A 23,611-nucleotide genomic window follows, 5' to 3' on the forward strand; every position below is an offset into this window, starting at 1 on the left:
CCATGCCCAGTCAGGCCCTGCATTACTGACTCTCTTCCACCCAGGTCCTCAGAGCTCAGCTCCGTGGTAGGTCCCACCTCTGGACAGAGAGCAGAGCACCCTCACTCTGTATTTGGCCCCATTTCCCCCCCAGCCCTTCATGGACAGAGCTTACCATCTCAGGGGAAAGGGCCTAGTCATTTCCTCCATCCCCCAAGGCTCTCTGGACCCCATTCAGTTTGAGGGATGAGTATGCTCATTGTAAGCATCCAAGAGGTTCTCCATGTACCTGCTCAGAGGGGCATTTCTTTGGGGTCAGGCCAGCCACGGAGTGCAGTCAGAAGCTTCTGGATTCTAAAAGGTCTCTGGGACTCATATCCGAACATTCCCAATTGCCAAATCTCAGCCATGTATGGAAGACCCTCCAGGGCCCTCCTGCTGTGGTCCAGACTCACATTCTAGAGCTAGGGCCCAGGGCTCACTGTACAGAAGCTCTGGTGGGTCTCTCTGTCCCAACTCCTGGCAGCCTAGGTCTGAAGCACAGGGGTCATCGGCCCAAAGTGGGACATGGGACGCCCAGCAGCAGAGTCTGTCTCTGCTAGGGTGGGAGGGATGCTGAGAGGGGGCAATCGGGAGTTCAGAGTCTGGAATGTATTAAAATGGAACCCGAAGAAGGCGGGGGGAGAACCTCAGTGAGGAGTGGCCTCCAGACAGTGACTGTGGGATCTGGGATTTCTCGGACCTATTCCCTCCCACATAGAGGCTGGGGATGGGGCAGCAGTGTCTAGAGCCTTCTGTGGGTATGTCCGAGGGAAGGTGGAGCAGGGCAAAGATCTGGGCTGTGTCTGGAGAAGCTCCTGCACCTGCTGTCTGTTCCAGGACTGTCCCCAGCTGCTGCGAGTGGACAAGATCCTGGTGCCCGTGGAAGTGATTAAGCCCATCACTCTGAAGGCCAAGAACCTTCCGCAGCCACAGTCCGGGCAGCGCGGCTACGAATGTGTTCTCAGCATCCAGGGCAACGAGCAGAGGGTGCCCGCCCTGCGCTTCAACAGCTCGAGCGTGCAGTGCCAGAACACGTCTGTGAGTGCCCGCGGCCCTGCCTCCCCCAGGCCGCCTGAACCCCCGCTCCGCCCCATCACTGTTCTTTTCGAGAGCCCCGTCAGCTGGGCTCTGCAGGTTTCCCCCAAACACCCACAGCACAGTCCAACTCTCTGCCTCACTGCTTCCTCCAACCCCGCTTGCCCGGCACAGTGCTGGGCTCTGAGGTCACCGCGTGTCTGCCCAAGGCAGGGGCCGCAGTGGCAGGAGCTTTGGGACCAGCCATGGGACCGCTGTTTGTGGCCAGAGGTATTTGCAGGGCGTGTTAGGCTCTAGAAACACCCGTGTCCGTCCCCCTTCCTGAGACGAGTCTGGAGTCCCTGGGCCCTGCGCTCCTACCAGGGCTGCCCTGAGGGCCTCGTCGGGGCCTGCAAAGGCCCACTGCTACCTTTACACCTGCACAGAGGCCGCTCCCAGCACAGAAGCCTTCTGAGACCAAACACCTGCAAAGGGAGCAGTGGAACAGGGTGGAGCTAGCTCAGGTCAGCACAAACCTGCCCGATGTTTAGAAAATCCACATTAGGTCCATGCCCGACCATGACAGGCCAGCAGGCCCCGCTGCCGATGGCCTTCGCCTGATTCCTGGGTACCTCGCAGTGTGCCCTGACTATTCCTGTCCCGCTGCTCCTCTCCGGACCTTGAGGTCTTCCCAGACACAGTTCTGCTCTCTCTCATTCCCTTTCTCCACACACAGATGCTCAAAGCTCATGAGGCTTTTAGACTCATAGTATTTTCAAGCTGTAGGAAACCCTAATAGTAGTATTCCTCACTGAGCAAATGAGAAACTGAAGGCCCAGAAGCAGGGGCAGGTCTAGGTTTGTGGGCTGAGACAGATCTGATCTGGGGGACCTTCTTTTAAGAATAAAATGTAATAAACACAAAATTAAATATATAGGCAGGCCTGAGAAGGGGCTGAAGGTCCACACACCTCAGGGTAACTCACGCCTGCCCAGAAAAAAGCAGTATGTCTAAGGTCACACAGCTAGCGGGGGGCAGGGCTGGGTCTGGATTCAGGTCCCCTCCTATGTCACACTGCCTCCCATTCATCCTTCCCATTGCTGCTGGGTACTTCTATACGGTGACTGTGTTTGGGATGCGATGTAGGGGCAGGGAAGTCCTGGACAAAGCGGTTCATGGGAGCACCTCACTCTCCCTGCAGGAAAAAGTCTGGGGGTAAATGGAGCTCAGAGAGGCCCACATGTTTGCCCAAGGTCACTCAGCATTACAGGGATGGAACAGACAACCGTGGCCCAACCTCTGAAACCCCAGATGTGTCCCCACAGCTCTCGTGTGCACATCCCCCTCCTGTCCCAGCAGCCAAGGATCCTGGCAGATTTCTGCAGCGTTCTGGATTAAACCTGCAAGCAAATGGAATATTAAACACCTCCTGTTTTCTCATAAATCCTGAGGCCAACCAGACTGGCCCCAAGGGTTTGGCTCTAGTGATTCTCCCCCAAATAAGTGAGTTCCTGCAGGAAGAAAAAAGTCTGAGCCCCATATGAGTCAGTGGAGGGCAGATAGGGGTTTAGACCACAGAGAAAAGTCTACTTGGTCAGAGACACTGCCCTGGGAACCTGGTCTCAGAGGTGGCAGGAGGGGCTCTGACGATTGAGACCTTGTTTTCCCAGACACTACAAGACTCGGCCTCACCAACCCAGGGCTTCATCTGGCTCCGTTAAATAGACAAGAGCACCCATATAGCAGCCTGAGTTCATCCTACAAACTCCGTGGTCAGAACTCAGTACCTTGGGACCCACTGCCTTTCTATCCTGCCTACTGGCTTCAGCACTCCTGAGCAAGGCCTGACTCCCTGAATGAGCCCACTAGGGGTCACATTGTCCTGACCGAGGGGGGCAAAGTCGGAGCCTCCGGGGAACAAAGGTGTAAAATGGAACCCTGACAAGTGGTTGGGTCACCTCCGGGGGGTACCTGTGCCGGCATCCTGGTCAGTACCAAGGAGTCAAGGAGAGGCACTGCTGGACATCTGATGGTCTGACGTCCAATCTTCAGGATTTACAAAATCTGCTAGTCACATATAGCTCCTTACGCAGGAATTTCACATCTGGAAGCCTGATGCCCCAAGACACAATGGTCAAGTCCACTTCCAGCCCCAAGGGCCAACCCCTCAGCCCCCGATGGGGTTCTTGCCCAGTTGGCTGGCTTCCTGAATGCAGGGGCTCAGACAATTCACATTCCAGGAGACTTCCCACGTCCCCAGGACCATGGTGGAAACATGACCTGGGGCCCGAGGCTCTGGCCACCAATGAGAGGACATGGTTTCTAGGCTCCTGGCACAGCCCTCTGCAGTCCCCGTAGGAGCTGGGGTGGGCGCACCCTGAACTCCGGCACTTGGAGCTAGGAGTCTGTCTGAGGCCCCCCAGCCACTGGGGGCCAGTAGGCAAAACCCAAAATCGCTGCTCCAAAGCAGCTCAGCCTTTTTTATTTCAACACCTTTATTTTCCTCACCTTCGTGAAGAAGGTGATGGGAGAGTTTTTTCTGTACCATTTTAAAGTCTTAAAAACTGAGGCAACAGGAGGTGTATCCCACAGAGGGTAGGTTCCAGGAAAAATCCCCTGTAGGCTCCGCTGCAATCATGCATCCAGGGGGGCTCAGCTCTGACCTTTCCTAGGAGCCCCTGTTTCTGTTCAGGGACCCCAGCTGAGATGCTGAACTGGGCCAGGATGCCACTCACCATCGAGTGACTTCCTAAAAAAACTCTGGGGTCATAATCAGGGGCAGGCCTCCTTTACCATAGTTACAGTACTATAGAGGACAACATACTATTAGGGGAGGAATAGACCTCAGGGAGGATGTAGTAGGATCCTGCGACAGAGGGCATCTCTGAAGCCCAGAGAGGGCATATGACCAGCCCCAGATCACACAGCAAGTAAGCAGGGAATTCAGAACTTGAATCCAGCTTTACCACACACAAACACACACACACACACACACACACACACAGCCATCCAAGGTTGGGCAAAAACTAGCAACTGAGCACTTTGTACCCAGCCTGGGTGCAGTCCCTGGGAACAAGGTCTGCTATGCCTCAGAGAGGACTGTGGAAGGAGGCATGTGGTTTCACTTCCTAAACCCCTGAGTGTTCTGGAATTGGGCAGTGGGGTGGAGAAATCCAACAAAAAGTCCAGGCTTGTGATGGCAGAGGAAGGGGAGGTGACAAAGAGGTCTCAGAGGAGAGCGGAGAAGGAAAAGTAGCCCAAGAAAACTCCCCCTGGCTGTGAGGTGACAGCAGGTCACCTCCAGCCCATGTATCAGGGACAGTCCCTGAGCCATCGCTGTAGCCCTGGTTGGGGTGAGGGGGTTTATAGGAGGAAAACAGGGCAGCTCACAGGCAGTGGTTGGAGGCAGGAGCAACTGTGGGTATTCTTGGCCTCCTGTAGACCAAGGCTCCAGGGGAATGACAAGCACTGCTAATAATAATAGTGCCCAGTACCCGCCTCTCAGTCACTGGCAATCACGCGAGCAAGTGGCCGCAGCGGGCAGCCAGCTCCAGGCCCAGCTTCCACAGACCCGCCATAGCCTCCCGTCTTCTCCCCGTGTGCCAATCCACCCCGTGCAAAACAAAGATGGGGAGACCGGGTTGGGGACAATTGGGATGGGGAGGTAATTGGCCCCCTCCCTGCTTTATTGGAACACGGCTGGGTCTGCTGAGCCCTCTGGGGTTCTGGGGTGGACACGGAGCACACACACGTTTCTTATGTCATATGGATCTGTCCACCCGAGCGGTAGAATTCGTCAGCGCCCTATCTCAGAGCTCAGAACAGGGAATGGTTAGAGGAAAGACCGTCCAGATTATATAGGTCTTGTCTTTGCTTTACAAGGTAGAAGTTCACCACTTTCCCAAGGTAATGAGCAACGTCATCCCCTAGCTGGGCTGTGGTGTGCCAGACCTTGATTGAGACACTTAACCTCCTGGCCCCTGAGAGCCTGAAAGCTCTGGGTTTTGTGCAGATTAACTGCCCGCTGATTACAGAGAGCTCTATAAATGCTAAGTGCAGCAGAGGTGGGGAGTCCTGGGGGATGGGAGCCAGTGGTCCAGACACCCCAGCTGTGGGTCCCCTCCTGCTGCAGAGCTCTGATCATGGGGAAAGAGCCTCCAGGAATGAGAGTGACCTCCCTAGAGACAGAGGAGGTGAGGAGGGAGCACCCAGGGTTAATGACTTCTCTAATATTTAATCGTCAAGATCCCTGGAATGAGCCATAAAAAGATAAAGCAATACCCGGCATAGCTGATCCTTGAAGCCTTTCCTTTTCAATCTTCCTCGAAAAGTGAGTGCATGTGAACACACACATGCGCTCCAGAACACATAAGCATTCTCCTATGCACACATCTCCATATGTACCAAGTGTCTGGCGCATAAACACTCAATAAAAGTCTGCTATTATTACTTCACATAAACATAAACATGGGGAACACAAACATATTTTTGGACAGCATCCCCAAATGGAGACACACAGACCAAAACACACAATAATACTTGAGTGCTCGTTCCACGTGACCGGCACTGTGCTCAGAGCCACGAGGGTTGTCTCCCACCCCCCAAAGAGTCCTGTTAGGTCTGTCCTGTTTGTGATTCCCACTTTACAAACAGGGAAACCAAGACTTACGTCGCTGGCTCACATTCACACGGGTGGGCCGGACAGAACCACTCTGTGGCAGTGCGTGCACGGATGAACACACAGCTAGTACGGGTTTGACGCTGAGCTCTTCTCAGGTGGGCTGTGTGTGAACTCGTTTGTGCACACAGACACACGCGTGCGTGCATACATAAGCAGAATTTCTTGCCTTGCTCTCTGGGGGACTTCAGGGCCTGTAGGTTCTCTTGATCTTTGGCTGGCAGGCCTCTGATCACCACCCGCTGCTTTCACATTGAATCCTGACTAGATCCGGGCCTGAGACGCAGGAGCCAGGCTTGGATCCTGACTTAGCTGGCCCTCACCCCCTACCCCTCAGCATCCATCCTAGAGGTAGAGGCTGGAACAGCCGGAAGCCAGCCTTTGCACCTTTCTTGCACTGGCGCCTAGGAGGAGGGAGATGGGAAGGGAGAGAGGAAGTGGATCTTGGCTGGAGGTTGGGCTGGGAGGGAGATCTGGGAAAGTGTTTCCTCCCTCTCCCCTTCCCTACCTACTGTCCCCCACCCTCTTTTGTTCCTGCACACCTCTGCTGCACACACGTCCTGCAAGGAGTGGGGATTCTCTAGCTCCTGCAGCACCAGCATCACTAGGGTGGCTTGTTTGAAATGCATCCCCAATTTCCAGTCCAGCAGGTCTAGGGGGAGGCCCTGGGATCTGTGCCTAGGCCCCCTAAATGATTCTGATGAATGGGGCCCACAGACCACCCCGAGAACCACCAGTCCAGAGAGGAAGAGGTTTTTGTGAGAAAGCTCGGGATGCCTTAGAGAGACCTAGCCTGGCCCAGAAGCAAAGAACAAAATCTCTGGGGAGTTGATTACCACACTACATGGCAAAAGATTTGAGTCACTAGCTGAGTTGGGCAATCATCAGAGTCCCCAGTGTTGTTTCTGCGGGGCTGGGGAGTTTTGCTTTGTTCTATGGCTCGAGCGCAGACCTGGGCCTGGGCTCCGGCCTCGCGGGTCACATGGGCAATTCTATGGGAGTGCGGATGGTACAGTGCAAGCCACTGTCACTTTCAGGAAACACTGAACGTGGCTCCCTGGTCTAGGCATGTGGCTCCCAGGAGTTAGTGAAAACTTAGGGGGTGCTAGGGTAGAGCCTGAAGAAGACTGGATGCCATCCCACTTGTGTATGAGGACAGCGTCACGGCCTGTTCACATTGGAGCACATGCTGTAACTCAGGAGTTTAGGGCAAGTCCCCAGATTAGGATCACAAACATCCCCTCTAGAAATCTCCATGAATAGGCTCCGGAGGGGGAGGCACCAGGACAGGCCCGGAGCCCCTCCCCAGGCTGTGTGTTCCCGAGGTTCTGAAGCTGCCCTCCTCTTAGTGAGGGAGCTAGCAGCTAGCTAGTCCGAGGAGGGAGCATCAGCTGCCTCCGTCAGACCCATCAAGACCCCCATGCCCTAGCCCCTCCAAACTTCAGCTAAGTTGAAAGAGCCTTTGGCTCGGCAAACACCACTTCACACCACGTCTCCTGGGCTGAACCCCTCTAGCAAGTTGCAAGCCCTCAGCCCCTCCTTTACAGAAAGCCTATCTCAGTTCCATTCCTCCATCCACCCCCTGTGGAGGGCAGAATCTGGTGGAATAATGAGAAAATCACCAGGTATGGATTGGAAATGCTGCCCTGGGCAGGCTCGGAGTTCCTGCCACCTACCCTCCCCTCCTTCTCTGGAGAGTAGGAAGTGTCCACTATCAGAAGGCGGCTTTGGGGTGTGAGGGCTGGCACCTCCCCCTTCACCCTCTCTTCCCCCTCCCCCAGCACTCAGTCCCAGGGCCGACACCCAGCCAGGTGGGGCACTGATGCTGAGGAGGGCAGGGCAGGGAGGCAGGACCCAGCGTCGACCCCCCCAGCGCCCCCGCACCCCCTTGCAGGCCTAGAGGCAGCTCCCCCATGGGCAGCCAGCCACGGACCTGAGGCCTGGCCTCTTTGAGCCAGTGGGTGCCTTTGGAGTCTTGGCTCACATTCCCAGGTTTGGCCACTAGGGTGTCCAGGGATTTCCCACCTCACCTCTCAGCCCCACCCAGCTCTCCTCTCTCCTAACCTCCCTCAACTCAGCCCCTTCATTTCTGGTGCCTGCACCCTCTACCCCTGCCTGGGAATCGATCATCCCTCTCCAGGTCTTTGATAAACACCCACCTCCTTGGAATTTGCCCTAGAAATTGGAAGTTCCCAAATTGAATCAAGCGCCTGGTGGGGCCTAATGGCAGGGTTCCCCTGGGCAGGGATGGAGGATGCTGGGAAAGCCCAGCTGTGAGCCAGCGTCCGTGGGAGGGGGAGGAGTCGCTTGCTGTAATCTGCTCAGGGAATGCACATTCCAAACAGTCTCCCATCCAGGCCTCACCCCTCCCCTGCCTTAGTATCCTGCCCCTTGCCCCTATCCTTCCCCCAAGGCACGCTTCCCCGAGTGTGCACCCCCATATGCACTCAAGCACATATATAGCAGATCCTTAGGCCTGAGCACTCCCGGGGTCCGCAGGCTGAAGAGCCAGCTCTCCCTAGGAATCCCTGTGACCCAGCTTTCTTCTTTCCTACCTGCAACCTGGCTGCAGTACTCCTATGAAGGGATGGAGATCAACAATCTGCCTGTGGAGTTGACGGTCGTGTGGAACGGGCACTTCAACATCGATAACCCAGCTCAGAACAAAGGTGGGGATGGTGGGCCCCGGTGGGGAGGCAGGACAGAGGGCAGGTGTTATTCCATCCTGCCCCCACACCCCGGGGGGGGGTCCCTCTCCCTCTGGCTCGGAGCCTGCCCTCTACACCTCTCCCCTGCTCCGTGACCTCTCAGGTGTGGGCCCACTGTGGGCAGTGGCTCTGGGAGCCGCAGGGTGAGTAGGACTGGCCGCAGGAGCCCTGCTGATTCTGGAGGGAGCCCCAGCTCCCCGTCCAGTGGCGCACCAGGCCCCGGGGTTCTTTTGGTCTCCTCCATGTCCGAATGGCTAAAGGAACAAGGCTGCTTGTGTCTCAGCATCCGAGGTGGGGACTGCACTCCTTGTCCCCAGGCCCACCCCCTCCTGCTCCGCCTCTCACCCCAGAGTACCTCTTGCCCCCTCCCCCCGCCCGCAGTTCACCTCTATAAGTGCGGAGCCATGCGAGAGAGCTGCGGGCTGTGCCTCAAGGCGGACCCGGACTTCCAGTGCGGCTGGTGCCAGAGCCAGGGCCAGTGCACTCTGCGCCAGCACTGCCCCGTTCACGAGAGCCAGTGGCTGGAGCTGTCGGGTGCCAACAGCAGGTGCACCAACCCGCGCATCACAGAGGTAAGCCTGGGCCTCTGGGCCCTCTGCGTGGCCTCGGGCCCTGCCAGCCATGCGTCGCTGAGGCGACAGCCACCACGGTGGTTGGCTGGCTGGGGGCGTGTTTGTTTTCCTGCCCAGCTTCCCCAGAAGCCCGGGTTTTGGTCCAGGGCTGCTTCCTTACCAAGGAAGGTTGAAAACAGAGAGGGGCTCAGCTGTCCTGTTGGAGTCTCCACGTGAGCTGTGTCAGAAATGACTCCAAGTCCTGGCCACTCTCCCTTTGTCTCTAAGAGTCTGAGTGATGAGGCTGTTAAGCTCCATCGGGGGCCGCCTCACCAAGCAGTTAGTCCTGAGCAGAGGCTGGGCGCAGCGCCTCTGGAAGTGGAGAGGGTGCAAATGGTGAGAACCCAGGACTCACTCAAAGCAAGACCTAAGCAGAGAGATGACAAATGACAAATGGATTTGGAACACAGTTCAGGAGGGCCCAGGGGACACAGGCCCTGGAGCAAAGAGCAGTGAGGGCCAGGGCAGAGCTAAACATGCAGAGAACAAGGCTCGAGTCCCAGCTCTGCTAGCTAATTGCTGGGTATCCCGGGGCTGATTTATCACCACCTTTATGCCTCAGCTTCCTTACTGTGCAACAGGTCCTAAGGTTCCATCTCACGGAGGAGAGACAAGGACTGTCTGAGAGAACCATGCAGATTGCTGGCTCCAGGCCCAGCACAGGAGGATCTCGCCATCCTCCTTGTCCATCATCCGCATTGTTAAAGCTACTCCCATCCATGTCTAGGCCAAGGGGATCACTGCCCCTGGGGTTTATGTAGGTCACCTGGTATCTCCACCTCCCCACTCTCAATAGAGAGACCCCCTCAGGCACCACCTCCCATGCTTCCCTGGTATATGTGCTGCCGAAACGAGCACTATGCTCCCCTGGTAAAGCAAAGAGGAGGCATGCATGTCTCAACAGGGGGACCCCCTGTACCTCTAGCACAGCACACCTTGCTCGTTGTAGGTACACAACGCCTCTTTGCCACAGTGGATGCTGATTTTAATAACAAAGCAAAAAGGGGCAGAGACAAAAAGAGGAAAGGAAGCTCAGCCCCGTCTCCATACATAATAAGGATAGATTGGTATTGGCTCTGTGCAAGGTTTCACAAACACATGTGTCTGATAATCTACTAGTGGCTGCTACAATGATAGGCAAATTTGGTGTGCAAGGTATTTTCAGTTGCAAAATATTTCCACATCCCTTACTTTGTCCATCCTCACAGCCACCCGGACATGATTCCTAGGGCTGTCACAACAAGTAGCACAGAGTCAGTGGCTTCAGAGACAGAAATTCCTTGTCTCTCATTCTGGAGGCTAGGACTTGAGACCCAGGTGTGGGCAGGACCCGTCCTTCAGAGAGCTCTGTGGGAGGACCAGCTCCGGCCTCTCTCCTGGCCTGCAGCCCACCATCTTCTCCCTGAGTCCCTTCTCGTTTGCCTTTCTGTGTGTCCCTGTCCAAATTCCCTCTTTATATGAGGATGCCAGTCCTGTTGGATTAGGACCCACCCGAATGGCCTCATTTTAATTTGATGAGGTCTTTAAAGACCCTTTCTCCAAATAAGGCTCTTGGAAGTACAGAGCGTTAGGACTTCCACATATGTTTTTGGGGAGGACACGATTTGAGCTATAATGCCTGCCAAAGCCAGGGTTTGTAGCCTCCTTTCCCAGATACAAAGAGCAACGTTCAGAAATATTAAAGTCCCGGGATTCTCCGGTGGCTCAGCGGTTTAGCACCTGCCTTCAGCCCAGGGTGTGATCCTCGAGTCCTGGGATCAAGTCCCACCTCAGGCTCCCTGCATGGAGCCTGCTTCTGTCTCTCTCTCATAAATAAATAAAATCTTAAAAAAAAAAAAAAAAGAAAAGAAAGAAAGAAATGCTAAAGTCCTCTCACCAAAGCCTATATCAGACAGGTCCTGAGTCCCAGGTGTCTGGATTGCTAGACTAGTCTCTCTCTCACCACAGAGGAAAGACACTCCCAGATCTATTCCCTCACCCCTCCACTCACAAATGCTGCACACACACACCAGGGATGTGTAAAAACAGGTAGGGAGCCTGACCTGTGTGAGTGCACAACTTCCTCCAGCAAGGCAGGCCCTCAGCAGTGGCCCTCTGTATGTGTCCCCCACTCTGGCCCCTTCACCCTCCACACCCCCGGTCTTCTAGACACAGTGAGGTGGCCTCAGCCTCTACCTCAGTCTCCTGCATGGGTAGGAATCTCAACAGCAATTCTCAAACTGGGGCAAAAGACATGCATTTAACCTACAGAAGTATCCGTGGAAGGAGAGCCCTGGGCTTGCCCCCGTCTCCCTCCTCCCCAGCCACCCCCACCCGCAGAGCCCTTAACACGGAACCATTCCCAGGGGCTGCCACGCGTGACTGCTAATGGTGTGTCTGCCGCAAACAGTGAGACTTGCTTTCTTCTTGGCCTGAGACCAACAAAATCACAGGGAGGAGACGGCAAATTAAACAAATCTCCCTGTGACGGAGGCTATTTACTGGCTCCATACTGGCATTGGCCCTCCGGGGAGCCGGGGGAACCAAGGACTGGGCCCGAGATAAAGCTCCTTTTTCAGGACAACACGCCAAGGCTAGAATATCATGCAGCCGCTGCTGCCAGGTGCCAGTGGGGCTTTGGGGACGGGCTGGGCAGGCATTTGGGAAGAACGTGCACTCCCCCTCCCGGCCCTCCCTACATCTGCCCACCTCCCGCACACAGAAATGGGCTCGTGTCTCCAGGGGACCTGTCTTTCTGCGATGGGAACATGAAGGTTTTCGCATGAAACCTTCACACTCACGTGCACGCTCACTCACAAACAGGCATGGGTAAGAAGGAAATGTATTAACTTGTAGGTGAATGGCCTTCCCCAGCAAGGCTGCCCCTCCAGCCTCGTTTCTCTTACTTCCCCCTCCCACCTTCCTCCAGGGTAGACCCCCCAGTTGTGACCTTTGGTGGTGGAAAGAGTAGGTGATGTTAAGAGGTGGGTGGTCTGGGCTCCTTCAGTTGTGATCCCATTGCCACTGGCCAAGATCCAGGTACTGGTGTTGAGAGACACCAGGAATGGGAAATGTGCCCTTCTCTGATCTTTTGGATGCCAGGAGAGGCTGGCACAGAATGTCTTCTACCACTAAGGTCACTAAGTGGGATGTCGTAATTAGATTGTGGCAACTGTCCATAGCACCTACCTCAAAACAGGCCCTGGGGTGTGGATTCCCAACATTTCAGTCATGAGTCAACACCAACAGTGACATCTCTGGAAGAAAAGCCTGTCATTCTGGCCAGTATATGAGGTGAAATCTAAATTAAACCCATCTCTGTTAGAAACCAAGCCAGACAATGAAGGCAAATGCTCCTCTAAATCCAGGAAGATGCTTCGGTAGTTGTGGTTTTCAACCCAATGACAACTTGAGAAATAGATATGGTGCCATCACTGAAAAGTCCAGAGGAAGTAAGACACTGTCCCTGCATCCCAAGACTCAGGATCTGAAGGACAAGGAATCAGACACAAATCACTGTTACCATGAAAGGAGCATAAAATTTCAGCGGAGAGGGAGAACAACTGGTTATGGAAAAGTGACATTTGAGAAGGATCTTGAAAACGGGGTGGGCTGCCATAGTGTAGAGGGCTGAGGGTATGAATTTTCCTTCAGAATGGAACAATATGAACAAATGCCACAAGGTTTTATTCCTTGATTTTCTATGAATCACCTGGTCACAATACGGATCACATTCCATCCCCTCATCTCTTCCACAAAATAGGTGAATGAGACGATTTGAACACTTCTCCCAACACCACACGCTAACGTGGACTGCTTTACCAGAAGCTCCTGACATCGACAGTCCCAGACCTGGGTGTCCTTATAGATGTGGATCCAACCCAGGGAATCATGCAGAGATGGGGAAGAGCCAGGAGCCTCTACCCCATCAGCAGGTGGGGGATGGCTCTGTCTTGATGCTTGTCAAAGTACCGTGCTTCTTCCCTCCAGATAATCCCAGTGACAGGTCCCCGGGAAGGGGGCACCAAGGTCACCATCCGAGGAGAGAACTTGGGTCTGGAATTCCGGGACATCGCCTCTCATGTCAAGGTGGCAGGTGTGGAGTGCAGTCCTTTGGTGGATGGCTACATCCCAGCAGAACAGTAAGTGGGAGCCCCGTGAGACGGAGGGAGGGATGGCTATGTGTTGATGACTCACCTCCCCTGGCCAACAACTGGCAGCCAACAGCACACAGTGTTAGAGACCATTGGGGTGGGGGGAATAGAATGCCCCTAACATTCGAGAGTCCTCCCCAGCCCTCCAACCAGCTAGCTGCTGTATTGGCAAGTGTAGAAAGGGGTTGGGGACATGGGGCTGAGAGGGAAGAGAAATGTGATAGCTGCCTCCTTGGGGCGTGGCCGTGACGAAAGCAAAATTAAAATCTGTAAGAGAAACGTGAGTTTGGATCCCTACCACTCCCCCTGCTGCTGTCCCTTAGTCCTGACTCGTGTCTTCCTCCAGTTACAAAAGAAGCTCAGCCTCTGCTACTCTCTGTGGAGGCTGAAAATGAAACTCCAGACCCACTCCATCCTGTAGGTGTTTGGGGTTGTTTATCTCTTTTTCTCCATGCCAAGTCACGGAGCATGGCGTGGGTCATTCCATGAGTGACCTTTACCTCCCAATCCACCTGTTAGAGGAGGTTTGTGAGTCATGTATCATTGCCTTGTAAATAAGTAAACACAATTTTCCAGCCCAGCAAACACACCCATGAAATGCACAGCACGATCTAGCTTTCATCCTACTTTGCTGCCCCTCCCAGAGTGACACCTTGCCACTTGACAATTTTTAGGTCTCCCTTAGGTACATCAGTGGAGTTTACCTGTCCGCTTGCTGGGTCTTGCCCAGATTTCGCGATTCTGGAACCATCAGTACCACCATCCTCAATCCCCACTGATTTCCATCCAGAGCTTCCGAAAGCCATCTCAGTAGACCTTGTGATTGAAGGGTCTACTCTTGATAGAATTCACCTCCCTGGTCCCGCATGGCTTATTTGCCCAAAGATGTTTCTGTGGCTCCTTCAACTATTGGAGTACTTCTGAGGATAAAACCAAAGCCAGCTGCTACCAAGCTGTTGTGATTTGGGGAACTTTAAGATGCCCTACTCCAGGCCTGCATAGCCAACTGGAAAATATATGATTTTAAAGTCACATGATTGAACTATTGCAGTGCTAGTTAGATCAGCGGATTAAGATAGAACACCCAGAAAAGAATTCTGATATGTAAAAATTTAGTATGTGATAAAGGTGACATTTCAAATCAGCAAGGAAAGCAAAGATGAGTTAATAAGCAGAGCTGGTTAACTCTGAAAAAAAAAAAAAAAAGACAATACCAGACCCTCGTTTCACATTATACACCAAACTAAATCCCAGATATATTAAAGAATTAGGTGAAAAAATAAATCTGTGGAGTGATTAGAATTTCTTTGATTTCAAGGGAAGTATAACTGTTCTAAGTATAAGAGCAAAAGAAAACAAGTTATAAAGGAAAAGATGAGGGGATCTGAGTGTCTAAAACTTAAAATTCGTACATCAAAAATCATTGTAAACAAAGAAAAACGTGAACAGTAATCTGGGACTACCGTTACATCTTATGACAGTTATTATGTGCTTTTTTTAATATACAAAGAGGTTCCATAAATAAAAAGGCAAATATCACAAAATGAGCAAAGAGCATGAAATGAGCATGAATGTGCAATTCACAAGACAAAGAACCAAAAGTCATGTGAAAAAGTTAAATATCATTAGTAATCAATGAAATAAAAATTAAAACAATGGAGAAAACTTTTAAAAAGTTAATGCCCAGTGCAGATGAGAAACATGAGAAATAGCACACTCATACATTCATACTCTGAAGGTAAATTGGGACACACTTTGTGGAAGGCAATTTGGAATGTGGATCGAAAATCTTTAGCCTGGTCATAGTGTTTCTAGAACTTTCCTTAAATAACCAGAATGCACAAATATGTATTTGCAAGCACACTTATTTTGGCCTTATTTGTTAACAGTGGAATATAGAAGCAACTTACATATTTTTAAGTAGGGAATTAATCAATTCTTAAATCATTATACATGCATAAGGCATTAAATTATATAGCCATCAAATCTGATATTACGGGAGAATCATGACCAGGCATATGCTCCAAGTGTATTAGCGAGAACATCATTCACTGAGCAGAATAGAGTTTCTCATTAATTCTGTAAAAGGAAAACAAGACTGAACACATGAACACCAAAATGTTGACAGTGAATATTTCTGGGTGGTTCAAATGGAGTGGGAGGAAGTGTATGTACGGCAAGCATTTTTATGCACTTTCTCTTTTTTCTTTATCCTAAACATGTATTCATTATGCTATCTGGACAGAAAGGCATATATTTTTTACTGGACTGTCACCCAGAAGTTCTTTCTTTCTTTCTTTCTTTTTTTTTAAACTTTTATTTATTTATGATAGTCACAGAGAGAGAGAGAGAGATTGAGAGAGAGAGGCAGAGACACAGGAGGAGGGAGAAGCAGGCTCCATGCACCGGGAGCCTGACGTGGGATTTGATCCCGGGTCTCCAGGATCGCGCCCTGGGCCAAAGGCAGGCGCCAAACCGCTGCGCCACCCAGGGATCCCAAGTTCTTTCTTTCTAAGAGAGACCTGGAAGCCATAAAGTAAAAGAAGGAGCCCCTGAACCACAAACACTTTTAAACTTCAGTGTGGGAAAAGACACTATAAAGAAAGTGGAAATACAGGTGGCAAGATGGGAGAAAATAATTGCAATACTTACTAGAAACAAAAATTAATACTCCTCATTCAGTAGCTCCTACAAAAAAAGACCACCCATTAGCAATATAAAGAGACAGTCTTCAGACTAAAGGAAAACCCATCTAAGATTTTTTTTTTTTTTACAACCGCACACACATACTTGTAAATATCTGCAGCATCACTAGTGATCAGGGAAATAAAAATGACAGCAAAAAAAGCGATCTTTTTTTCCTATCGGAAAAACTTTCAAAGGATTGATAATATCTAGTGTTAGCGAAAGAGTGAAATAATCTCACCCAATTGCTTTTGACAGAAGCATAAATCAGTAACGACCCTTTGGGACCATTATTTTCCTCTCCCTATCAAACATCACGTACATAAACAATGACCCCACAAGCTCCCCCCTTTGGAGATTTATTCTAATGAATGTGCAGTGCTTGAGGATATTGCACATATATTAGTTGGTTCATTTTGCAGGTTATCTGGAGTAGGAGAAAAATCAGGGTAAGTTCAATGTCCATCAGTAGGAGGAGGGATACATAATGGTGCAGCCACAGCCACAACGTGAAGCGCTATGAAGCGTTCCGAGAGGATCCCGTAGGGCTGTGCGCGTGGCAACACAGGGCAAGTCCACGCTGTGCGTGCAGTAAACGACAGGGGTTTAGGACAGTGGGTAGTTAGGTTTCACTTTTATTTTTAAAGTCATGTATATGTTTATATATGTATGTTTTATGTAATTGTACACGTGCATGTATATAACACTACGTGTGTGCGTGATACCAAACACACACACACACACACACACACACACACACATCTGGGCAAGTTGCCTAACTTTTCTGTGCCTCAGTGTCTTCATTTGTAAAATGGAGATTTTATATATATTATATATATTACATATGTTTGCAGGGATCTAGAGAAAGCCTACGAGGAGATAGATCTACATATGAATACCAGACTTTTTAAAAGAGATTAAGAGTGAAGAAAGGGACACTTATTTTTACTGTCACACTTCTGTACTGTCTTGTTTTCGAGGGGTGTGAACAAATTTCATAATTAAAACAATGAACATTTTTAAAAAGGGACACGTCTCCGGCTCCTCTCCCCCCCTCCCCAACCCCCACCCCCCAGCAGGAGTCTCTCCTCTCTGCCAAGTGCCCAGCTGGGGCTGGGGGCAGAAAGCACTCCGCGGAGGCAGTCCATACAGTAGGAACCAAGTGGCCTCGGGCCAGGGTCTGAAAACCTCAAGTGTCCTTCAGGGTCCCTGTCTGACATGCTGTGGGCCCTTGAGAAGGTCACTACCTCTCTGGCCCCTGCCAGCCCTGTTCCCTGAGCTGTTTGGCTGAAACATTCCCCACTCTCTGATTCACAGAGGGAACAAAATTATTGAATGAGGGACTGAGTGTCTGGGGTCAGAACACTAGGGATCCTAGTGGGCTCTCACCTGACAGAGTCTCCATGGAAATTGCACTTCCTCACTGCCCAAGAACCAAAAAGGAGCCTTACAGGGAAGGATTGGGGTGTCTTTCTCCTCCTCATCCCCTGCCTTGAGACCCTACCGCAGAGAAGCGGCCAGGGTAGGCGTGGCGCCCAGGAGCCCCATGTGGGCATCCTGTGCCCCTGCTGTGACCACGGGGTCTGTCCTCCCTTCCCCGCAGGATCGTGTGTGAGATGGGAGAGGCCAAGCCCAGCCAGCATGCAGGCTTCGTGGAGATCTGTGTGGCCGTGTGTCGGCCCGAGTTCATGGCCCGATCCTCACAACTCTATTACTTCATGGTGAGTCCCGGCCATTGGCAACCCAACCGGGCGCAGGTCACAGACGGCGTGACCATGGTTCTGGGCCCAGCTGGACCTCTGTGGTCAGACCCCAAGCAGCTCATGGGAGTCTGTCGTGCAGCGTGAGAGCACAGTCCTGGAAATCTGAAAGACTGGATTCAATTTCAAACCTTGCTATGTCTGGCCCCGACTCCAGGGAAGCTGCTCTGGCTCTCGGGCCCAGTGTCCCCTCTGGCTGAGTGGCAGTGTGTCTGGCCTGGGGTGGGAGCCCTAGCTCTGCCACTTATTCACTGGGCGAACTTGGGAGAGGTGCTTAACCTTCCAGTGTCTTCATTTCTAAAATGAGGGTGATAATACTTGCATCTGCCCCTTAGTATGGTGACAATTACATCAAGCAGATGTGTCCCTTCTCTCTTCTCCTGCATGGTTTCCACTGTGCCCTGCCCTTTCTTGGTACACTGGCACCCCATCACTTCTATCCCATCATCTACATTCAGCCCACCTTCTCCACTCCTCATAGCTCCATCCTATGACCTCCTTAATCCCACGCCCCACCCCACACCTCCCCTGCACCCCACTCCACCTTCCTCTAGCCACATCATTACCCTCCTTGCACACCCTTCCCTGCCTGTGGCCTGTCTGCAGACTCCGACCTCCACATTCCCTCCAGCCAGGACCCTCGCTGGCCCAGCAGAGGCCACCCCTGGTGAGGGGTTCTTGGGGGGGACAGGGGCTCTCGGGACCTCTCGGGACCTTGGGCATGCAGGAGGCATGTGCTTCTCTGCTGCCCTGCTCACTGCCTCATTTTCAAAACTGTCTTTCCATCCAGTTAACGTCTGGGGTTAATGACAGCTCTGATGGGATACTTTCCTCATGATTACGAGCTGCTTTAGAAGCTGGGAGCCTGAAGTGATGGATCTTATGCCTGGGCATCAAATGCTCCAGAACACATCCCAGGGAGCCCACTTTTCACCCTCCCTCCTCCCACCCTCTGTCCCTCCTCCACCTTCCTCGCTCTCTTCCTCCTTTCTCTCTCCAACTGACAACCATTTATCACCTTGCACCATCACTCCCACTAGATTATTTGATAAATATTTGCTTAATTGGTTGAATCTTATAATTTGGTGGCCCTGGCTCGTGGGTGTTCCAGGGATGATTCAGAGCCTGCACAACCCCTCCCCGGACCCCCTCCCCCCACCGTCCAGAAGGAGAGGTAGGACGGAGGACGTGCATGCAGACATGCCTGTGGTGGGGGGCCCAATCTGGGAGGGATGTGCAGCCACCACCTCCTCCCCCCACCGCCCTGTCCTCAGCTCCCTGCTCCACTCTTAAGAACCCCCCCTCCTCCTAAACCCGGTTGGCCAGCGCTGCCTGTGCATAACACACATATGGGATGGATTTAATGGATGTGTTGATTCAAATCCCATCTCTTTAGGATTTGTCCCCCCACCTTCTTTGGAAAGGCTTTCAGGAAGTTTCCAAATGAAACCCAACACACCTGGACACAATCAGTGACACACGTGTCCGTGTGTGTCTATAGAGAGACGCGGGTGTACTCTGTGTTATATGGATGTCTCGACACGTACGTGGTCGATCCAACTGAGTCGAGATACCGAGAGGAAGAGAGACAGAGATAGAGGCAGAGACAGTACTCCCCAAGTGTCTTCATCCCCACTTCTAGAAGGACCCGGGGCGCTGCTGCCTTCAGAGGCTGCCCGGGCTCCTCCATCTGACCCACCCTGTCTGTCCGATCCTGTTTCCCAGGGCTTTGCATGGCCTGACCCCTTTCGTCTCCCCATGTCCTTCCCCACGTTGCCCTGAGCCGTGTCCTCCTTGTCAGCCCAAGCTCTGCTCCTGAGTCTCTCAGTGCCTTCTCTGAATACACAGCCTGTGGCACCCATGGTGCCTGGCCCACTGGGGACTCCCTGGCATCTGCCCACACTGCGCTGGCCGTTGCCTCTCAGACCCGCAAGTCTTTGGAGATGAAGCCCTGGCCTTTCCCTTCTTTGTTAGCCCCCCATGGTGCTTAGGCACTCTTAAACCTCTCCGCTCATTGGAATCTCCTGTGAGGCTTTAAACAAAATGCTCTGGAGCCCCCCTGAGCTGAGTCACATGCTAGAGGTGGGGATCCTAACTCAGCCCAGGCTGAGGACCACCGGCCTAGGAAAGACGGCACTTATGGAACAGATACCACATGCCTGTCGCTGACTGGTCCCAGGCTTAGTACTTACAAGGAGCCTGTGCAGTATTCAAAAGCTGCTTCTGCTCTCAGGTAAGGCCAGTCTTGCTTGCACTCCTGTTTCCACTCTGGAGCAGGATGCGGTTAGGTGCAGGTAACAAGGCAAGGCTTCAAGGAAGAGGCTGAGCATACAAGGAGGAATATGATGCTCCAGATGAACCTGGAGTAGTGGGAAGCAGTCCCTGGTGTAAGGGACACAGGTGCACCAAAAGATGGGAACACAAGAGATGGAGAGGGAAGGGGGTTCATGAGAAGAGAAGAGGTCAGAGCACAAAGATAGGTCGGGAAAGATGGGAGCTCTTGCCGCAAGGCAAAAACGCACTGGTCCAGTGGGGCTGTGGGACTCAAAGATTTGTGCAGCTTTTTTGTTTGTGGGATACCTCTGAGGAATGGTACTGGTGCCATGTGTCTACTGAGGAGGACTTTCAGGGAGGAGGCACGATGCTAGGGACCTGAGTCCTCCACAGCCTCCAGTGTGCATCGAAGAGCCCAATCATTGAGGCTGCCCCTGCAGAGCTCCTAGGGTGCCAGGGTGGGAATGGGGGTCACCCCGGTGGTGAGAAGAGACAGGAGGACCCTCTGTCATGCTCCCCAGCATCTCAGAGCCTTCATTGCCTTTCTGCTCCACTAGGCAGCTTGCAGGGGGCACACAGAAGCCCCTGACTCTTCTGGAGTCCTGAGACAGCTGGAGAAGCTGGAGACTTGGGGCACATTGGGGGTCCTTTTCCAGGGGTGCCTCTCAGGATCTGGAGCATGCAGGGGAGCCCCTTCCCAGTGTTGAGGTTGGGAGTGAGGTTTGGCTCTAACTCCGTTTCCCTCCACAAATCAGGTCAGACTCTCATGTGTGGGTTTATTCACCCAGAACCCAACCGCCAAGGCCAAGGGATCAGCATTCTTGGTTTTGCCCTCAGATCTCCCTAGAGATCTCCATGGAGGGAACCTTTTCCTCCCCACCTCCATCCAGGAAACAAGTGAAGAGGCGACAAAAAATACAGAATTTGATTTCCCGTGCAAACATACCATGAAATATTTATGAAGCATGACTTGAATAATTAATAGTTTCTCACAACTTTAAAACATGTCTCCATGTCATCCTCTGCTCACCCCAGAATAATCCCCCCCCAAGCCTGCCACTGCAGAGCCAACAGGGATTCCTCACTTGTATCCCTTCTAGAACCCCATCTACTGGGGGGGGGGGGGAGATGGAGTCAAAGTCATCTATCTTTGACTCCATCTCTAGGACCAGCCTTACCTCCCGCAGACTATCCCTCTCTTTCCCCTCCAGACAATGGAGCAAAAGCATCATTTGTGGGAGGTGACCCCATTACAGAAGCAGAGAACCAGCAGGTGCCTTTGAGATAACTCGTTTTGACCCAGCTCTCTGATGTTATGGTCAGAGAGGTTACAGGACCTGTTCCGGGTCACACAGCAAGATCTAGGCAGAGCTAAGAAACCAGGGCTCTTTCCAGGGCCTCACCCCACCCTGGTCCAGGGCTCCGTTTGGGCCAGTAACAGCGCTAGACTGAAGCATGCCTTAGCTTTGGGTGCAGGGGGATGCCAGGCTCGGGCTCTGCAGGGACCCGGTGGGCAGCAGGGCATGTGGGCCCTGCCAGCATGCAGGGTAGACACTGTGTGCACCGGTCAGCAAGTTGCCCAGGCTCTTTCTCTCCTTCTGAGGTGTTAGGAATGGAGGCCTCTCCTGGGGAGCAGGCCTGCCGGCCGGGAGCTCAGTAGTTTCAACTTTTGGTGTGGAATTCTTTAAGGGATCAGGGAGAGATAAATCTTCATTTTTTTTTTTTTGAATACTTGTATACCTGTGTTTATTTTTTTTAATTTTTTTCTTTTTTATAAATTTATTTTTTATTGGTGTTCAATTTGCCAACATGTAGAATAACACCCAGTGCTCATCCCGTCAAGTGCCCCCCTCAGTGCCCGTCACCCAGTCACACCCCCCCCCACCCTCCTCCCCTTCCACTACCCCTAGTTCCTTTCCCAGAGTTAGGAGTCTCTCATGTTCTGTCTCCCTTTCTGATATTTCTTCATTTAAATGCAGATACAGGCTTCTCACCTGGGACGAGGAAAGTTTTTTCCATTAAAATGCTAATGAAAGAACAAACCACAACTCCAAATCCTCAGCTCTCAGGTGCCCCCTCTCATCATCCCATCCTCACTCAATCCACTGACCCTTCTTGGCTTCTCTTCCTGGGTTTTCCTGGGGTCTTCAGGACCCACTGCTCTGGCCTCTGGGTGTTTGGGCAGCCCTCTGGAAGAGCCAGCCCCGTGGAAGGAGCAGATCACCTTCTCAAAAACAATTGAGGAGATGCTAGAGAGCCAGAGCTCTGGAGTCAGATCTGAGATGGGCCGCTTTTTAGCTGGGTGAATCTCTTCTGTAAAATGGGTACTAACACCTACCTTGTAGAATGGATTGGGAAAATAAATTATATAGACATGGATGAGGAAATAAAGCCTGCCAGTTAGAACCGCAGCACGCAGCAGCTGTTATTATTACTGTGATTATATAGAGGTATAAACCCGCAGGTCCAGAATGTTGCTTCTCCCCACAAGCCCAGTAGGACTCCGCGGGCTCTTTGGGAGGCCACTGTTACTGAGCAACTCCGGGAGCGGGGTGCTGCCCCTTCAGACCCTGTCCCAGTCGTGTCTCAGGCCACATCCTTTCCTACACAGACGCTAACTCTCTCGGACCTGAAGCCCAAACGGGGGCCCATGTCCGGGGGCACCCAAGTGACCATCACAGGCACCAACCTAAACGCGGGCAGCAACGTGGTGGTGATGTTCGGGAAGCAGCCCTGCCTCTTCCACAGGTAACGCACCTCCAGGCAGGCCTCAGGGGCTCACAGCCCAGAAGGTGGGGTGGGCAGGGCTGCCCCAGGGCAGCAGGCGGACTCCAGGGCTCACTCACCTCTTGGAAGTACTTTCTCCTCCCTGAGAAAGGGGCCCTTTGCTTTGAGGGAAGATGGTATGGGCATACCTGGCTGTGGGTGTCTGGGGCTCAGTCTGGAGCCCTGCCAGGCAGCCCTTCCCTAGATGGGCCATTCATGCTGTTGCCTGCCATTTAGCCTCTGTGCCCCAACACCGACCACTGATACAGAACCCTGGGGTTCCATGGACACACTTGGGAATCTAGAGCCCCTGCCCCCTGCCGCAGAGCCAGTCAGGACTGCTGAGACCTGCCAGGGGCCCCCTAGCCCAGCTGGCTGAGATTGAACGTCCCGAGGGCCGCCAGCTCTCTCTCCCCCTGGTTGCACCCTCCAGGCTCAGGAGGGCACGGCCTCCATAAGCCAGGCACCTCGGGGATAGCAAGGAGGCCAGGGCTTCATCTGATGCAGGACTCAGGGACGTGGTGGGGATGTGACATTCCACACATGGTTCCCCGGGGCCAGAACCATGCTGAGGGTTGCGATAGATCTGAAGTCAGGCCAAGGGTAAAGAAAAAAAAATCCTTCTGACACTTGCTGAAATAGGAAGGAAGAGTTTACTAAGGACTATTGCAATGGGTGTCAGAAAGGAATAAGGCTTCACTCCAAACATGCCAAAGACAGCTGGGGATTTATAGCCACCGGCAGAGCGAGGGGTGCGCGCGGGGGGAGGGGGTGGGCTTAGGGGTCACTGATGTGATATTAACTATCGGTGGCAAGAATAGGAAAATTCTTGCTAAACTGACTTAATAGGATTCTTGCTGAAGGCAGCCCAGGGTGATCGGGGATCAAGGGTTGGAGAACTCTGGCTGACCTGACTTAGCAGGATTCTTGCTAAAAATGGGGCTTGGCAGGCCCAAGATGG

General features: G+C 52.6%; 1 protein-coding gene across 1 annotated transcript in view; it reads left to right on the top strand.

Moving 5' to 3' along the window:
* PLXNA4 (plexin A4) overlaps positions 1–23,611 on the top strand; it is a 426,671-nt gene that overhangs the window by 345,643 nt on the left and 57,417 nt on the right. The window contains exons 10-15 of the mRNA XM_025471690.3: positions 859–1,059; positions 8,286–8,382; positions 8,803–8,993; positions 13,002–13,153; positions 17,454–17,571; positions 22,496–22,632. Of these exons, the coding sequence (XP_025327475.1) occupies positions 859–1,059; positions 8,286–8,382; positions 8,803–8,993; positions 13,002–13,153; positions 17,454–17,571; positions 22,496–22,632 (896 nt within the window). The remainder of the gene's footprint in view (positions 1–858; positions 1,060–8,285; positions 8,383–8,802; positions 8,994–13,001; positions 13,154–17,453; positions 17,572–22,495; positions 22,633–23,611) is intronic.

This window comes from Canis lupus, chromosome 14 (genome assembly GCF_003254725.2).
Source record: "Canis lupus dingo isolate Sandy chromosome 14, ASM325472v2, whole genome shotgun sequence".
In the NCBI taxonomy this organism is placed as follows: domain Eukaryota; kingdom Metazoa; phylum Chordata; class Mammalia; order Carnivora; family Canidae; genus Canis; species Canis lupus.